At 41.8% G+C, this 18,482-nt stretch overlaps 1 protein-coding gene across 2 annotated transcripts in view; it reads left to right on the top strand.

The window, feature by feature from the left end:
* The first annotated feature begins 892 nt into the window (after positions 1-892).
* NCKAP1L (NCK associated protein 1 like) overlaps positions 893-18,482 on the top strand; it is a 43,329-nt gene continuing 25,739 nt past the window's right edge. The window contains exons 1-16 of one of the 2 annotated variants that reach the window (XM_017501889.2): positions 893-1,184; positions 2,538-2,750; positions 3,825-3,917; positions 6,530-6,586; positions 7,060-7,202; positions 8,341-8,431; positions 8,520-8,657; positions 10,434-10,482; positions 10,580-10,736; positions 15,521-15,577; positions 16,236-16,332; positions 16,872-16,981; positions 17,145-17,277; positions 17,676-17,757; positions 17,932-17,990; positions 18,206-18,351. In XM_017501889.2, coding sequence (XP_017357378.1) covers positions 2,688-2,750; positions 3,825-3,917; positions 6,530-6,586; positions 7,060-7,202; positions 8,341-8,431; positions 8,520-8,657; positions 10,434-10,482; positions 10,580-10,736; positions 15,521-15,577; positions 16,236-16,332; positions 16,872-16,981; positions 17,145-17,277; positions 17,676-17,757; positions 17,932-17,990; positions 18,206-18,351 — 1,475 coding nt within the window. In that variant the 5' untranslated portion in view covers positions 893-1,184; positions 2,538-2,687. The remainder of the gene's footprint in view (positions 1,185-2,537; positions 2,751-3,824; positions 3,918-6,529; positions 6,587-7,059; positions 7,203-8,340; positions 8,432-8,519; positions 8,658-10,433; positions 10,483-10,579; positions 10,737-15,520; positions 15,578-16,235; positions 16,333-16,871; positions 16,982-17,144; positions 17,278-17,675; positions 17,758-17,931; positions 17,991-18,205; positions 18,352-18,482) is intronic. The other variant, XM_017501888.2, reaches the window with a different exon arrangement.

Below are 18,482 nucleotides of genomic sequence, written 5' to 3' on the forward strand. Positions count from 1 at the left end.
ACTCCTGCCTGGGCGACAGAGTGAGACTCCATCTCTCTCTCTCTCTCTCTCTCCATATATATATATATATATATATATATATAAAATGTCTTTGACAATATAAAATATAATGCAATATAATATTTGACATTGAATGGGGTCTTTAGGAGGAGATGGATTCGATCTGTGTACTAAAAGATGATGAGGCCTAAGGTTCATAGGCATTCTTGGACATAAAAAAGGGCAATATAGAGGTGTACAGGGTGGGGTGGTAGATACTTGTTTGTCTAGCATAGAGCTTTGTTTGTTTGTTTTTTATTTGAAACAGAGTTTCTCTCTTGTTGCCCATGCTGGAGTACAATGGTGCAATCTCAGCTTGCTGCAACCTCTGTCTCCCAGGTTCAAGTGACTCTCCTGCCTCATTCTCCCGAGTAGCTGGGATTACAGGCATGTGCCACCACATCTGGCTAATTTTGTATTTTTAGTAGAGATGGGGTTTCTCCCTGTTGGTCAGGTTGGTCTTGAACTCCTGACCTCAGGTTATCCGCGCCTCAGCCTCCCAAAGTGCTGGGATTACAGGCATGAGATACCACACCCTGCCTTTTATTTTTATTTTTTATAGAGATGGGGTCTTGCTATGTTGTCCAGGCTAGTCTGGAACTCCTGAGCTCAAGGGATCCTTCCACCTTGGCCTCCCAAAGTGCTGGGATTACAGGTGTGAGCCACCATGCCCAGCCTAGCGTAGAGCTTTGTCTAGGACACTTACGGGGGAGTAAGACCCAAAAGTTGGTGCCAGTCTGTGAAGAGCCTTGAAAGCCTGTCCTTCCCTTCAGCTCCACCCACTTCATAGCCTAACCAAAAGTGCTGTACAGCCAGAAAGAGGAAGTCTACCCTGCTGAATGTGCAAGAGGAAGCACAAGAAGGCTCTAAGGGCCTGTGAGCCATCATGACTGATTTCACCCATTAGCCAATTGCAGAGGCAACAGAAGACCAGCGCACCAACCAGGCTGGGTCCCTCCGCCCAGAGGGTGTCACCACCCAAGCTGAAAGAGTCTGGGGAGATTGGCATTGCCATCTGGTGCTCCTCTCTCTCTGTGGCCATCATGTCTTTGACATCTGCTTACCAGCATAAATTGGCAGAGAAGCTCACTATTCTGAATGATCGAGGTCAGGGGGTTCTCATCCGCATGTATAACATCAAGAAGGTAAGCATGAGCGATGAAACCAGAACTGATTATTCCAGCAACAATAGGGCAGGGAACCCTGAGGCGGCAGGTGCAGCAGTTAGACTCCCCGCTTTTTTCCACTGCTTTTCCACTGACTATAATCTACATAGTCACTCAGATTATATAGGCCAGCCGGTTCAGGAAGGCAGAAGCAGAGGCTTCTTTTCAAGGCTTCCCCTTTCTACGTATGAGTCTCACTCCAGTGAGGGCATCTGCTTTTTTCTGGGGATGGGGGTAGGGGTGAGGGTGGGGAAACAACTGTTGGATAAAGGTCTGGGGCCTAACATTCCGAGTTTTATTATTTTTTGTGGATCCTCTACACTCTGAAGAGACCTCAAGCTGGGTCTCTGGCAAAACCTTTTCTTTCTTTTTCTTTTTCTTTTTTTTTTTTTTTGAGATGAAGTTTTGCTCTTGTTGTCTAGGCTGGAGTGCAGTGGCATGATCTTGGCTCACCACACCCTCCGTCTCCTGGGTTCAAGCGATTCTCCTGCCTTAGCCTCCTGAGTAGCTGGGATTACAGGCTTGTACCACCACACCCAGCTAATTTTTGCGTTATTAGTAGAGATGAGGTTTCTCCATGTTGGTCAGGCTGGTCTCCAACTCCTGACCTCAGATGATCCGCCAACCTGAGCCTCTCAAAGTGCTGGGATTACAGGTGTGAGCTACCGCACCTAGTGTGGCAAAAATTGTCTACGGCAGTACTTCCCTAAAAGGAAAAACATTTAGATAATTAGATATTTAGATTAAAAAGGGTCGGTGCTTTCTGAGGTACTCCTGGGGTGGTTCATGCTGTGGTGGTTGTGTGTGTGTGTGTGTGTGTGTGTGTGTGTGTATGAGTGTTTTTTTTTTTTTTTATTTTCAGAATAGGAATCGAGGAATTGAAAGAGGCTGCTTACAAGAAGTGGGATAGGGTCTGGGCAAACCATAGGAAGTAAAGAGATAAAGACGGGGTTTTTATGGGAGTTCCTGGCAGAGAAAATAGGGGACTTTATGGAGGGAGCTTTTGTAATAAAACAAATCACCAGGAACATGGTTTCTCTGTTGCAATGAATCATGTAAATGCCCTTTGGGATAAGACACTTACATAGTAAACAAAGCTGTGACACTGAATCTTGCACTGTATCTTGCTCCTGAGCAGCTGCTTTTCTCATTCCTTCCGGCTTCAGTTGAGGGGCGGGGAAACAGCTTCCTCTTTGTGCTGAGGTCAAGCAGGCATTAAGCTCTACCCATCAAGACAAAATGCCCAGGTTGTTATTTAGTTCTAAGATACTTGGCTTAATGTCTTGGAATTTTTTCTTGACCTACTCTCATGCTTTTTAAATTTATTCCCAGATTGCCTTTTCCTAAGACAGATTATGAGAATGAATGTTGCAAGAAGAGGTATGTTTCTCAGGAGGAGAAAGGATTGCATTATAGTGTGGTTTCTCTCTGCAGACTTGTTCAGACCCCAAATCCAAGCCACCTTTCTTACTGGAAAAGTCCATGGAATCATCTGTCAAGTATATCAACAAGAAATTTCCCAACATAGATGTCCGAAACAGTACGGTGAGAACTTGGTCCTTCTCTCCTTTCTTTGATGTAACTCTCTGCTTGAGTGGCTGAGATTCTCCTCTTTTGATGCCGCTCTTCAAACTTGGCAGGGGAAGGAGTAGCCTTTTTAATGTAGTTTTCCAAGTTTCAACCACAGGGCTTCAGGTTGTTGTAGAGCTTTAAGTATTGAGAATTCTGAGATAAGATGGGATTCTTCCAGGGTAAGCTGGAGTGAAGCATCTCCCCGTTTCCATTGCAAGATTCAAGAGAAAACATTGTTTTTGTACAAGACAGCGCTGTCAACCCAGCAGGACGCATGTATTTTATTGTTGTCTCTGTTTCCCACTCATTGTTTCCTTGCTGTTTGTCTTAGATTTATGCATCTAATGGGGTATCTCTACTTTTCCTTTATTAAATGTTAACCCTGGAGTTTTCACCCATATTTGTAGCATCTTTGCATTCTGTTTCTTTCAATTTTGATATAAATAGTATTATCTATTCATCTAAAAGGGTTCTTAAAATTTCCTCTCATTTAGCTCCCTATATCTAGTCATGATCACATGCAACCATTCTACCTAGATAATCTCCTTTGTTTAAACACCTTCAGAGCATTGGAGAGTTTCTAACTTCCTCTGTCAGTATATTTCAACCCTCTTTCTTTCTTTTTTTTTTTTTTGAGACAGAGTCTTGCTCTGTTACCCAGGCTGGAGTGCAGTAGTGCAATCTTGGCTCACTGCAACCTCCACTATCCCAAGTTCAAGTGATTCTTCTGCCTAAGCCTCCTGAGTAGCTGGGACTACAGGCGGCCGCCACCATACCTAGCTAATTTTTGTATTTTTAGTAGAGATGGGGTTTCACCATGTTGGCCAGGCTGTTCTCAAACTCCTGACCTCAGGTGATCTGCCCGCTTTGGCCTCCCAAAGTGCTGGGATTGCAGTTGTGAGCCACCACACCTGGCCACAACCCTCTTTAAGAATGTTTTAGGTACAACCACTGTTCTTCTTGAGTTACTTGGATCAACTGTCTTCTTATTTTGTCTTTGTTTTTTGTTTTTTTGTCTTATATTGTTTTGTTTTGTGTTTCTCTCAGCAACATTTAGGACCAGTACATCGTGAAAAAGCCGAGATAATTAGATTCCTCACCAATTACTACCAGTCATTTGTGGATGTCATGGAATTTCGGGTGAGCTCTCTCGACCCCTTTCCAATGTAGGCAAGGTCTTTCAGAGGCTATTTGTTCTTTAGATGTTAATTTATTTGCTCAATATAAGTTCTTGAAATAATGAGAGAGATATACTGCTCTGGAAAGATATTTAAGTTGTATTGTTAAATGAAAGCAAATTTCAAAATAGTATACGATACATCTCAGTTCTATTTTAACATATATATATATTTAGTAAATACCTAGGAAAGATCTGGAATATTTTACATTAAACTGTTAAAAAGGGATTGATTATGACTAGCTTCAATTTACTAAGCTATGCTTGTTTTTTCTATTTTAAATATTGTGGTAAAATACACATAACATAAAATTTATCATCTTAACTATTTTTAAGTGTACAGTCCAGTGGTATTAAGTATATTCATAATGTTGTGCAACCATCTGAAACTCTCTACCCTTTATACCTTAATTCCCCATTTCCCTTTCTCTCCAGCCCCTTGCCACCACAATTCTACTTTGTTTCTGTGGTTTTGACTATTCTAAGTACCTTATGTAAGTAGAATCATAAAGCATTTGCCTTTTTGTGGCTTGTTTTATCAGCATAATGTCCTTAAGGTTCATACCTGTTGTAGCATGTTGTAGAATTTCCTTTTTAAGCTGAATGATATTACACTACATGAATATACTACATTTTGCTTACCTGATCATATGTTGATGGACACTTTGGTTGCTTCCAAGTTTTAGCTATTGTAAATGATGCTGCTATAAACATGGGTATACAAATATATCTTCAGACCCCTACTTTCAATTCTTTTGGTTTTACACACAGAATTGGAAATGCTGGAATATGATAATTCTATTATTAACTTTTTATTTTTGAGACAGGGTCTTACTTTATTGTCCAGGCTGGAGTGTAGTGGTGCAATCACGGCTCACTGCTGCCTCAACCTCCTGGCCTCAGGTGATCCTCCCATCTCAGCATCTTGAGTAGCTGGGGCTACAGGTACATGCCGCCACATCTGGCTAATTTTTTGTATTTTTTATAGAGTTGGGGTATCACCATGTTGGCCAGGGTGGTCTCAAACTCCTGGGCTCAAGCTGTCCACCCACCTCGGCCTCCCAAAGTGCCAGACTGTGCCAGGCCTATTTTTAACTTTTTGAGGAACTGCTGTGCTGTTTTCCACAGCGGCTGTACTGTTTTACATTCTAACCAACAGGACATAAGGGCTCTAATTCCTCCACATCCTTGCCAGCAATTGTTATTTTGTTTTTGAGAGTAGCCATCCTAATGGATATGAGGTGTTATCTCATTTAAGTTTTAATTTGCAGTTTTGCTAATGATTAGTGATGATGAGCATTTTTCCTGGGTTTATTGGCCATTTATATATCTTCTTTGGAGAAATGTCTGTTTCATTCTTTGACTGTTTTTGAATTGGATTTTGTGTGTGTGTTGAGATTTAGGAGTTCTCTGTACAGGTTGAATATTCCTTATTTTCAGGTTAGGAAAGCGCAACCTGTATAAGTGATATATGTTTGCATTATTTGAGTTTTTAACATTTCAAGTATTTTTTTCACAATATTTTATTACAAACCTGTAAAATTTCTAGAATAGCACAATGAATATTGTTTTACTACTGGATCTCCTAATTGTTGGTATTTTGCCACATTTTCTTATCCTTCTCTATTTTTTTTTGAGACAGAGTATCACTCTGTCACCCAGGATGGAGTGCAATAGTGTGATCTTGACTCACTGCAACCTCCGCCTCCTGGGTTCAAGCTATTCTCCTGCCTCAACCTCCCAAGTAGCTGGGACTACAGATGCACACCACTAAGCCCAGCTAATTTTTGTTTTTTAGTAGAGACAGGGTTTCACCATGTTGGCTAGGATGGTCTCAATCTCTTGACCTCGTGATTTGCCCACCTTGGCCTCCCAAAGTGCTGGGATTACAGGTGTGAGCCACTGTGCCCAGCCATTTCTCTCTATTTTTTAATGAACTATTTGAAGCTACCTATTAGGTGATCTACATTTTACACGCTTTTAAAAAATTATTTATTATTTTATGGAGTCTCACTCTGTCACCCAAGCTGGAGTGCAGTTGTGCAATCTCAGCTCACTGCGACCTCCGTCTCCCGAGTTCTAGCAATTCTCCTGCGTCAGCCTCCCGAGTAGCTGGGATTACAGGCAAGTACCACCACACCCAGCTAATTTTTTTTGTGTTTTAGTAGAGACGGGATTTCACCATGTTGCCCAGGCTGGTCTTGAACTCCCGAGCTCAGGCAATCCACGCATCTCGGCCTCCCACAGTGCTAGGATTATAGACGTGAGGCACCGCGCCTGGCCTACAACCTTTTTTAATTTAGAGGAATGGGACACAGGGATGATAACATCAGGAAGAGTGTGTATAATATAATAGAGACTTGTGTCTATGGAAATATAGGCATTTGGCAGTGTAGCTGATAGGGGCCCACTGGTGGCTTACTAAGGAGGAACTTCCTCCCTCTTTTGACAGTGACTTTCTTCTGTTACTTGGCTTTCTAAGACCTCTAAGGGAGAGGTCCCTTCCTAGAAGTTCTGGTAGTATATCACCCCCTCTTTGTTCTTTATTCATTTTTGTCTTCACTTCTACCTCCAGGATCACGTATATGAACTTCTCAACACCATTGATGCCTGCCAATGCCATTTCGATATCGTAAGATCCTTTGCAATTCTCTTCTATGGTAGAGTCAAAGAAAAGGCCAGATCTAGGTTGTAAGGTCTAGGTCTAGTCACAGGATGGGGTGGGAAGGGACTGGAAGAATGGCTATTTCATTTATTACTTCTCAGGACTATAATTGTTTTGTAAAAAGTGCTGAAGTGAAAATGTATTTACATGTTAAGCAGATCACCAATGTGATTTAATTAATTAAAAATTACATAAAAATCTTCTTCACCTTTTCCATCTCCTAAATGTTACCTTATTTCCTGGCCGCTTTGTATCTTGAGCTCACTTTTAGCCCCTGACTTTTGTTCCAATTTTCTTGTTCTTCTTTTCAATCCTGTCAGTTTCTACTTCTAAATAGATTCACTCAATCTATTGAGCACTGTCTCAAGTGGTTGGGGAAATAAGGATATCCAGGTTAACTGGCCTTGCTGTCCTTGGATTCCTATGTATTTTCCTTATAGAATCTCAACTTTGATTTCACTCGGAGTTACCTGGACTTGATTGTGACTTACACCTCAGTCATTTTACTTCTGTCACGGATTGAGGATCGACGGATACTCATTGGCATGTACAATTGTGCCCATGAGATGATGCATGGGCATGGGTGAGTTAAAGGAATAGTATTATATGAAGAGTCTCATACATGATGCTATGATACAGAGAGTCCCTCATACAAGGGAAATTGATGCCATGATTTCTTATATGAGAACCTATAATCTACACTGACCCAGGTAAAATAAGGTACACTTTTACATATTCAGTTGACTCTGAAACAACACGGGTGTGAACTGTGCGGGTCTACCTTATACATGGATTTTTTTCAACCAAACATGGATTGAAAATGTAGTGTTTGGGGGATGTGAAATCCACCTATACAGAGGGCTGACTCTTCAAATGGTGTGGGTTCCTCAGGACTGTCTGTGGGACTTCAGTATGCACGGGATATTGGCATATGCGGGAGTCTTGGAACCAATCTCCCTGCCTGTACTGAGAGGGAGCTGTAGTTAACTCTTGAATACCTGCTAGTGGATTATCCAATTTGCGTAATCTCTGATCAGTTTTTAATCCTGGACTGGCTTCTATCTGATTTTGGGGTTATTGCAAAAGGCAAAGAAAATTCTTTTTAGTGTTGGTAGGAATCATATTAGTAAGGTAAATCCATTAGAAGTAACTAATGCATGGTAACACATTTGAAGACGAATATAAATGGATTTTGAATTGTCTGCGGTTCTGTCCCCCTCCATTCGTGCAAATGTAAGTATTTCAGGGCTGAAAAATGAAGGCTAAAGGGATCAGAGTGGGTTGTGTGGCACATTGTTCTATGCATGGTGGGTATTCCCACGTGCCTACATGGATACCTAGACACATGCCTTACCCATTAGCTTTGAATATTTATGTACCCTTTTGGGTTGTATACTAATTTGGATCTAGGCATGTTACTTAATTTCAAATTAACACAGATTTATAGAGCACCTATCATATGTCCAACCCTATTTTTGGTGCTTCTAAGAAAGAAAATTTCATGGACCTGCCTAAAATGGAATGGTTCTATGTAGCCATAGCTTAGTACACCTGAGCCTGGAATGGGGTATCTTTATATGTAATTTACAGTTTAGTATGTATACCTCTGGAGGTGGTGGAGAGTGCCAGCCTATGCACATATCTTTATAATATATGCAAATGTAAGAGTTCATGTCATGGGTAAGGGAGGGCTGGAAACCCTCTCCTCTGCTTTCTTCTAGTGACCCCAGTTTTGCCCGTCTGGGTCAGATGGTCTTGGAATATGACCACCCTCTGAAGAAGCTGACAGAAGAGTTTGGGCCTCACACAAAGGCAAGTTCCCTGAGAGTGGAGAATTCCTCAGGTGGAAGTATACTGTCCTCATCGTTGCCGCTAAGGTTTCATTTGCTTTTCCCCGCAGGCTGTGAGTGGAGCTCTCCTCTCTTTGCACTTCCTCTTTGTCCGAAGGAACCAGGGGGCTGAGCAGTGGCGCAGTGCCCAACTTCTAAGCCTCATCAGCACGCCCCCAGCCATGATTAACCCTGCTAATTCAGATACAGTGAGTGCCCTTTTCCTTTTGTTAGTGGAAGCATTCTTTTTGCCAAGGCCATCGTCTCTGTAGAAGGTGCTTCTTTCAGGAAATATCAGGACTAAAGAATGCTTTAGTCTTCTTCTAGGATATGCCTCTAAATTGATCACTTCTTGTAGCTAAAAAATCATGGTTGGTTTGGGGCTTTTGTTTGGATCAGGGTTAGTGGTTTAACAAAAGTGATCTATAAGCAGCTAGTGCACGCATAGAAGGAATTTAGTAAATATTCACTGAATGAATGAATGAAACAGAGTCATGAAGCAACTATTAAGCCTAGCAGCAACTTGATTTTAGGAATCAATTGACCTATTTTTAGTTTTTTGAGACAGTGTCTTACTCTGTCACCCAGGCTGGAGTATACTGGCATGATCACTGCTTATTGCAGCCTCTACCTCCTGGGCTCAAGTGATCTTCCCACCTCAGTCTACTGAGTAGCTAAGATTACAGGCGTGTGTCACCATGCTTGGTTAATTTTGTTTATTTTTGTTTTTATTTTTGAGACTGAGTCTCATTCTGTTACCTAGGCTGGAGTGCAATCTTGGCTCACTGCAATCTCCCCATCGTGGTTCAAGCAATTCTCCTGCCTCAGCTTCACAAGAAATTAGGACTATAGGCATGAGCCACCATGCCTGAGTAATTTTTTTTTTAATCTTTAGTAGAGATGGGGGTTTCACCATGTTGGGCAGGCTGGTCTTGAACTCCCAACCTCAAGGGATCTGCCTGCCTTGGCTTCCCAAAGTGCTGGGATTACAGGCGTGAACCACCATGCCTGGCCTATTTATTTATTTTTTTATAGAGACCAGGTATCACTATGTTGCCCAGGCTGGTCTTGAACTCCTGGGCTCAAGTGATCCTCTTGCCTCAGCCTCCCAAAGTGCTGGGATTACAGGTGTGAGCCACTGTGGCTGGTCAGGAATCAATTAATTAATAAATGTTTTTGTTCAGTGAATATGAGTTCAAATTCCTTCCCTCAAAGAACTTATAGTCTGGTAGGGAACATATGCCATGTAGTCATAAAAATATAACTGATAGTACATGATTAGTGACAAGTGCCAAACGAGTGATTTATACTTTAACCGGTAAAAGAATCCAAAAGATTAATCATCATAGGGAGAAATGATGAGAAGGTTTTATGTCTTGCTCTCCTCATTTTATTGTTATTAAAAATATTTGAACTGTTGAAGAGAAGTTAAGTTAAACCTTTGCTTGTTCTGACTTCCAGCCCAAGTTCCTCTTTTTTTCTCAACAGTATTGTCTTTTCCTCACTCCACTTCCAGTGCCTCATCACCTCCATTAGTGGCAGGTTTCCCTGCTGTTGGTTTATCAACGTGCCCTATCTAGTCTGGTAAAATAAAAATTAGTTAAAAAAAATTTTAGAGACAAGGTTTTGCTCTGTTGCTTAGGCTGAAGTGCAGTGGTACAATCACAGCTCACTGCAGCCTTCACCTCCTGGGCTCAAGAGATCCTCCTATCTCCACCTCCTGAGTAGCTAGGACTACAGGTACACACCACCATGTCTAGCTAATTTTTAAATTTTTTGTAGAGACAAGATCACACTGTGTTGCCCAGGCTGGTCTCGAACTCCTGGCCTCAAGCTATCCTCCTGCCTCTGCCTCCCAAAGTGTTGGGATTAAAAGCATTAGCCACCACCGTGGCCAAAAGTTAGTTTTGATACTCAGATTCTAGCTTGTCCTTTCTCCTTTAGCTAAGTTAAATAAGTGATCATCTTTGCTTCTCTTCTCACAGATGGCCTGTGAGTATCTGTCTGTGGAAGTAATGGAGCGCTGGATTATCAGTAAGTTTAGCGGGATTAGGTGGGAATGGATGAAGCAGCATGTGATATGAAGAACAAGTCCTAAAAGTGTTCCTCTGCACTGTTTTCCCACCTACAGTTGGGTTTCTTCTTTGTCATGGGTGCCTCAACTCCAATACCCAGTGCCAGAAGCTGTGGAAGCTATGTCTGCAGGGCTCCCTGTACATCACCCTCATCCGCGAGGATGTGCTGCAGGTGCACAAAGTCACAGAGGACCTATTTAGCAGTTTGAAAGGGTGAGGAACATGAGAGCCAAACTGATCTTCCTTGAATATTTTTTAGCCCCTCCCAACATCCTTTTTCATTCTCCATGAATGTTCCCAGACACAGGTGGCTAAAATTCATTCTAACTATTGAAGAGGTAGAGATTGAATACCTACTATTAGCTAAGTGCTTCACTGGGTTTTAGGGATACAATAATGAATAAGATAACATGGAGGTTAAGAGCATAGACTCGGAAACAAGACTGCTTGGGTCTACGTACTAGTTGAGTGGCCTTGGGCAAGTTGCTCAAATTTTCCATGCCATTGCCTCAATTTCCTTATCTCTAAAATGTGGATAATGGTAGGTAGTACCTCCGTATCACCTACCTCACAGGGTTGTTGTGAAGAATGAAAGGGTTATTTGTAAAGCAGGTAGAAAAGTTCCTGGTGCATTGTAAGTGCTATGTGCTTGTTGAAGAAAAAAAAGACAGTTTCTGCTCTCAAGGAATTTATAAATTGGGGGGAAATAGACAAATTATTTGATAGAGTAAGAGATTATATGTGTAAACACAAAATACTGTGGACACATTTAGGACACTTAAACTGGCCTTGCAGAATCTGGAGAAACCTGGAGACAGGTAGATCTGAAGACTAAATTGTGTGTGTGTGTGTGTGTGTGTGTGTGTGTGTGTGTTTGAGTAATTGTGTGTGTGTGTATGTGCCTGGGCATTGGGTAGAAAGGTAGGGGAGTTGATTGAGGCAAAGAAAGATATTCTAGGCAGAGTAACTATCAAGACTTTTGAGGTAATGAAGAGCATGGCAAGTTCTGAGAAGTTCATGTAGTTCAATGCATGGGCAGCTGGGTTATAAAAATGAAGATGTTGAGATATGAATTTGGAGAGGTAAATTGGGATGTTGTATGCTTTGCCGTGAGTTCGAATCCATCCCAAAGAGGATGGGGAACTGTTGAGTGATTTCAGACAGGGGAGTGACATGATCATATTTACATTTTAGAAAAGATCATTCTATCTGCATGAAAGAAAAGAAATTAGATGGGCAAAACTAGAGGGAGAGATTAATTAAGTAAATGAGGAGGAATTGAGGATGATATCGAGGTTTCTGGCATGGATATCTGGCATTCCTTAAGATAAGAGAACATGTGTTAAAAGCAAGTTTGTGGGGGAAAGATTGTGTATTTAGTTTTAAACAGTTCAACTTTGAAACATCTGTGGGCCACTGAAGATAGATGTGTTAGGCCTTCCACTTTATGGTTCTGGAACTTGGAAGTGATGTCTGGAGTCAGATAAAGATTGGTGAATTGATAATAAAAGCCAGGAGAGTAGTTGAGATTACTCAGGAGCAAATGTGGAGTGAGAACAGGATGGGATAAAGCTCTGTGTACCTTGATATTTAAGGGCCAGAGTAATCAGTGGGAGATACGGAAAAGAAAAGGGAAAAGAAGCCAACAAAGAAAGCAATTCCTATAAGGAAGGACCAGTGACCTATGTTAGATGATGTTGAGAGATCAAATAAAATAAGAATTGAAAAAATGTTCATTGGATTTGGCTATAAAGTTGGTTTTAGTGCCCTTCTTGTGAACAACTTGAGTGGTGAAGTTGAAAGCTGAGTTGCAAGGAGTTGAAGAGCAGATGAGAGATATGGAATTTAATAAACAACTCTTTTAAAGTTTGACTATAAAGGGAAGAGTAGCGAGAGCTAAAATGAGAAGGAGAAATGGGATTAAGGAAAGGGTCAAAATACCTATATCATTTTTTTCTGGTTGCAAATAGAACATCCAGAAATATAAAAAATGAAAAGTGGAAGTTAGCTATACTATCACCTTCCAGAATAGTTTGTTGTGCATCCTCCAGATGTGTGTCTGCATGTGCGTGTCTGTGTGTGTGTGTACAAACACATAAAGGTGGCATGTATTTTCAACCTTATGAAAGTAATTTTTAAAAGCAATGGATCCACACTCTACATTATGTTTTATGGTTTGCTTAAAAAAACTTACTATGTTTTGGATATCTTTGACTATTTGTCTATAGAGACTTATTATTATTTTTGAGATGGAGTTTTGCTCTTGTTGCCCAGGCTGGAGTGCAATGGCGCGATCTCGGCTCACTGCAACCTCCGCCTCCCAGGTTCAAGTGATTCTCCTACCTCAGCCTCCTGAGTAGCTGGGATTACAGGCATGTGCCACCACACCTGGCTAATTTTGTATTTTTAGTAGAGATGGGGCTTCTCCATGTTGGTCAGGCTCGTCTTGAACTCCTGACCTTAGGTGATCTGCCTGCCTCTGCCTCCCAAAGTGTTGGGATTATAGGCGTGAGCCACCACTCCCGGCCTTTATTATTATTTTTAACAGTTGAATAATATTACATTATGTGGTTGTAACATAATTATTTACCTGATCCTCTATTGATGGATAAACTGTTTCCATTTTTTAAAGTCAATATAAACAATGCTATAATGAAGGTTCTTAGATACATATTTTTGTGAATCTGTGAATATTTCTTTTCTTTTCTTTTTTTTTTAATTGAGATGGAGTTTTGCTCTTGTTGCCTAGACTGGAGTGCAATGGTGTAGTCTCAGTTCACTGGAAACTCCACTTCCCGGCTTCAAGTGATTCTCCTGCCTCAGCCTCCCAAGTAGCTGGGATTACAGGCATGTGCCACCATGCCCAGCTAATATTTTGTGTTTTAAGTAGAGACAGTTTTACCATGTTGACCAGGCTGGTCTTGAACTCCTGACCTCGGGTGATTCACCCACCTTGGCCTCCCAAAGTGCTGGGATTACAAGCGTGATCCACTGTGCCCAGCCTTGATGTGTGAATACTTCTATAGGATAAATTCTTAGAAGTGAAATTGCTGAAAGGTATGTACCTTTAAAATTTTAATAGCTCTAACCAATAACTGTTTACTGTCTAAACAGTTATTATCAAGAGTATTATCTCCCAGTATCAAGTGAGAATACTGATTTCTCACACTCTCAGCAACTGAGTATCATCATTAAAAAACACTGCCAGAGTTGGCTGGGTATGGTGGCTCATACCTGTAATCCCAGCACTTTGGGAGGCTGAGGCTGGCGGATCATGAGGTCAGGAGATCAAGACCATCCTGGCCAACATGGTGAAACCCTATCTCTACTAAAATACAAAAAAAATTAGCTGGGCGTGGCAGCATGTGCCTGTAGTCCCAGATAGTTGGGAGGCTGAGGCTGGGGAATCACTTGAACTGGGAGGCAGAGGTTGCAGTGAGCCAAGATCAGGCCACAGCACTCCAACCTGGGCGACAGAGCAAGACTCCGTCTCAAAACCAAAACCAAAACCAAAATCAAAAACCAAACCAAAACCAAAAACAATCCCCCAACAAACAAACAACATTGCCAGAGTTAAGAAAGAGTAAACCTAAGATAAATAATTAGAAGTTGCAGGAGGTGGATTTGGGCATATGTATGAGAAACTTTCTTGTGATTACTGCTTCTGAGGAATGGAAGGGATGTTTAAGGCTGTTCTGTTCTCCATCACTAAGAACTGCAACTAACTTGTATGATTTATAGTTCAGGGAGTTCTTTGACATAAATGATCTAATTTATCTTCATGCTAATTCAAGAATAAGAATGAATATCTTTTTTTATAAATGAGAAAATGGAGGCTCAATCTCAGTGTCACTCAGTTAATAAGAGGTGAAATTAGGACACAATTTCAGGTTTTTGGACTCTGAATCTTTTCTCTTTCCACTGTACTATGCAGAGATTGAACTAATTATCCAACAGGATTGCAGTAGAGTTGAATCCTGACTTGATTAAGATACTTTCCAACTCCAAACATCTTTCGTTTTGTGCTAGTTCAATAAAGGAGTGATTTGGAGAGGGGAAATGAGGGGTGATGAAGCCCCATTAATGTGGTGGCAATAGTGACACAGGACAAGAGAAGACAGATATAAGGAACATGGAGAGGAAAGAGTCGCAGATAATGCTGGGATTCTGAGCCTGGGTCACTAGGAGAAAAGAAGAGATGTGGTTAGGAGAGTCAAATATTGCAGAAAATTAAAAGCAATGAAAAGTCCTTCTAATTTGGTGATTCAGAAGTTCACATTGACCTTAGAGATAGCAGTTTGCTTAGTGCTGAAGGCTTTGTGGGATTCAAAGGTCAGCGAGAGGTGAGGAAGTAAAGAGAGTTTAAGTGTCTCTTTGGAGAATTTTGGTGGTATGGGAAAATAAGCAAAGTTCAGTGATTGTCAGGGTCAAGCAAGGGTCTTCGTAGAATAAGGGAGGTTTTGAACTTGTTTGTTGGGAGAGGAGTTTCAGCCAGTGGAGAAGGAGAGATGAAGTATCAAAAAGATAACCAACAAAGGGAAATTCTAAAAGGAAGTTGGTGGGAATGGGAGCTAAGGTAGAGCCTGAGTAACTACTTTTACTTGAGAGCAGGGCCTGTGTTATATTTAGACACTGCTCCATTTATCCCCTCAAACCTGGAAGAGTTCCTTGATTTGAAGGAGTCAAGGCAGGAGCACAGGAAGAGAAGTCTAGCCCCAGCTTTGCCATTAAAGCCCCATGTGACCTTGACAAGTCATTCCCCTTCCTTGGGTATTATTTTCAGTATCTGTAAAATTAGGAGTAGAGTTGACTGATCTCTAAGCTGCGAGTCTTTTATTAATAGGCCAGGGTGAGAAACAGGGTTTGAAAAGACCCTGCCTGTGAGCGCTGCCCATGTTCCCATCAGGCTGAAGACTGGACACTCGCGACTGGGAAGGTGAGGCTAGGGCCCTAATGGGTAGTATGGTCAACCCTACTGTGCTTGTGTCAATCCTCAGGTATGGCAAGCGAGTGGCAGACATAAAGGAGAGCAAGGAACATGTAATCGCAAACAGGTAAAGGGTGGCGAATACACTCTCTGAGAACGGATGGAATAGGAATCTCTTCTCACTTTTGTTCTCACCTAGGCTATCTTTAGTTTCTGTACAGCTTTATTGCCTCAACCCAACTTGCTGCTGTCCCATCAATTCTTTTTTCTTTTCTTTTCCCTCCCTCCCTTCCTTCCTCTCTCTCTCCCTTTATCCTTTTCTCTCTTTCTCTTTCTCTCTTTCTTTCCTTTCTTTCTTTCAAGTCTCACTCTGTTGCCCAGGCTGGAGCACTGTGGTGTGATCTCGGCTCACTGCAACCTCCACCTCCCAGGTTCAAGTGATTCTCATGCCTCAGCCTTCTGAGTAGCTGGGATTACAGGCACCTGCCACCATGCTCGGCTAATTTTTCTGTTTTTACTAGAGACGGGGTTTCGCTATGTTGGCCAGGGTGGTCTCGAACTCCGGACCTCAGATGATCTGCCCACCTCAGCCTCCCAAAGTGCTGGGATTGCAGGCATGAGCCATCACTCCCGGCCCTTTTTTCTTTTTAAACTAAGTCTAACTTGAGCATTTAACCTTCCTTCTGCCTGATGCCCCTTCCTAAATATAGCTTTCTTCTGCGCTGCCTGTGGAGGGTTTTTAAGTGTGGGAGAGGTAATAGTTATGCTCCCCTTTTCTTCCTTAGTGGCCAGTTTCACTGTCAACGGCGGCAGTTTCTGCGGATGGCAGTGAAGGAGCTGGAGAGTGTGTTGGCTGATGAACCGGGACTACTGGGTCCCAAGGCAAGAAGAAGAAAGTTGGGAGGGGGATGATGGCCGGCGATAAGAGACTGGTAGCCACATGGCATTCATGAGATTTTGCCTTTCTGAGTCTTTTGTGATCCATTTGTATGTATATATGCTGATTCCCTTGAATCTTCTTGGAGTATCCCAAAACTTCTTATATCTCTTTTTTTGGCACTATACAGAGTATGTCCTGTGTTATAGCTACTTGTATACTTGTCTTTTCCTCTATCTGAGTGTTAACTAATTGGAGACAGAACTTTTTTTTTTTCTTTAAACCACATAAATACCCAGTAGATATTTCTAGAACTTAATTTGATAGGGAGAGAAGGGTACTAATTGTGAGCTGGTGTCAACTGTGTACCTGTCTGATTCTGTGTCATATAGCTGAGGTTTTTTGGTGAGTCTGAATGTTTGTTACTGGACACTGTGGTGGCTACACAATGACATCCATATGTATATTATCATGCTAGTTTTCTCTGCGCTTTGAGATCTATTTCTAAAGTTGAAAATTCTAATAGTCTCTGTCCTCTCCGTAGGCTCTTTTTGCTTTCATGGCCCTGTCCTTCATTCGTGATGAGGTCACCTGGCTGGTTCGCCACACAGAGAATGTCACCAAGACAAAGACACCTGAGGACTACGCTGACTCGTTAGTACTTGACATGACTAAGAACCTTGTCCTTAGATGGACTGGGGACAGGGAGGGATCAAATAACCTCAGGAGGTCTCAGTTTCTGCCCTGTTCTCACTGTGTTTGTCTCAATTGATATTTCTAGTCTCATTCATCTCTGTTCTCATCCTCAACTTTATAGGAGCATTGCAGAGCTACTTTTCTTGTTGGAGGAGATTAGGTCTCTGGTCCGAAGACACATCAAAGTGATACAGCAATACCACCTTCAGTACTTGGCAAGATTTGATGCTCTTGTGCTCAGTGACATCATTCAGGTATGATGTTTAATTGATTATACTTTGGAAATTCCAGGGTGATCCCTGCTGATTTTCCTGTTGAAACCCCTCTGGCTGAATGTCATGCTCTGTAAGTTGGGTGTCAGAAAGTCCAATCTGCCCCTTTTTATTTGTTAAATGAAAAATAAAAGATTAAAAATCTCAGCAGTCTTTTTATTTTTCCTACTAACTGAAACCACGTAGAAGTAGGAGAGAAAAATAAGGGGAAACTGGGTGTTAGAATGGCAGGGAACTCGGGAAGTTTCCTCCATCTCTTGCTTGGCCTTTTCTCTCTGTTTTTGGCACTTAGCAATTCTTTCCACCTTCATATGCTGACTCAGCCTCATGGTCCTAGCGAAACTATGCCCATTTGATGGTAACTGCAGCTCCTCTTTCAGAACTTGTCTGTGTGTCCAGAGGAGGAGTCCATCATCATGTCCTCATTCGTCAGTACCCTCTCCTCTCTGAATCTCAAACAAGGTAACTGGAGAGAGGTTTGGGGGCAGGGTGTATGTGAGGATGAACATCTTTTATCTGGAAATATTGATCTTTGAGTCAGGAAGTAGGACAAGATGTCTTTGAAGAAGATCTACCAGTTGGATATTGATGTGCTGTTTATGGTTTCCTTTCATGCTTGCTTCTGTTGTCTTGCAGTTGATAATGGAGAGAAGTTTGAATTCTCAGGATTGAGGCTGGACTGGTTCCGCCTACAGGTAATGATCTATTCCTGTTAATGATTCCCATCCTCAGACTCTTCCTCCCCAACAATCCCTTCTGTTTTTTATCTCCTAAATTTGCTTTGTGGAGTGAGTCAATTTTGAAAACTGCTGATTGGGCAAGACATACCCAGGCCAAACTGTAATTCCAAGGCTGGGGGCCCTTTTCATTCATCTTGTTTTTCTCCACCCTTTCCCAACTCCAACCGCAGGCATACACTAGTGTGGCTAAGGCCCCCCTGCACCTGCACGAGAACGCTGACTTAGCCAAGGTGATGAACCTCATTGTCTTTCACTCCCGAATGCTGGACTCAGTAGAAAAACTGTTGGTGGAGACTTCTGATCTGTCTACTTTCTGGTATGTCTTGGTTCAGAGTTCTTTTTAAAAAGTTTTATTGTTTTCTGTTTTTTCTCCATTATGCCACTTACTTCAAGGAATTTTTTTTTTTTTTTTTTAGCATGCTATCTGTGTCTTGTTTTCCTAATTCA

The sequence above is a fragment of the Cebus imitator genome, unplaced genomic scaffold (genome assembly GCF_001604975.1).
Source record: "Cebus imitator isolate Cc_AM_T3 unplaced genomic scaffold, Cebus_imitator-1.0 Scaffold285, whole genome shotgun sequence".
Taxonomy (NCBI): domain Eukaryota; kingdom Metazoa; phylum Chordata; class Mammalia; order Primates; family Cebidae; genus Cebus; species Cebus imitator.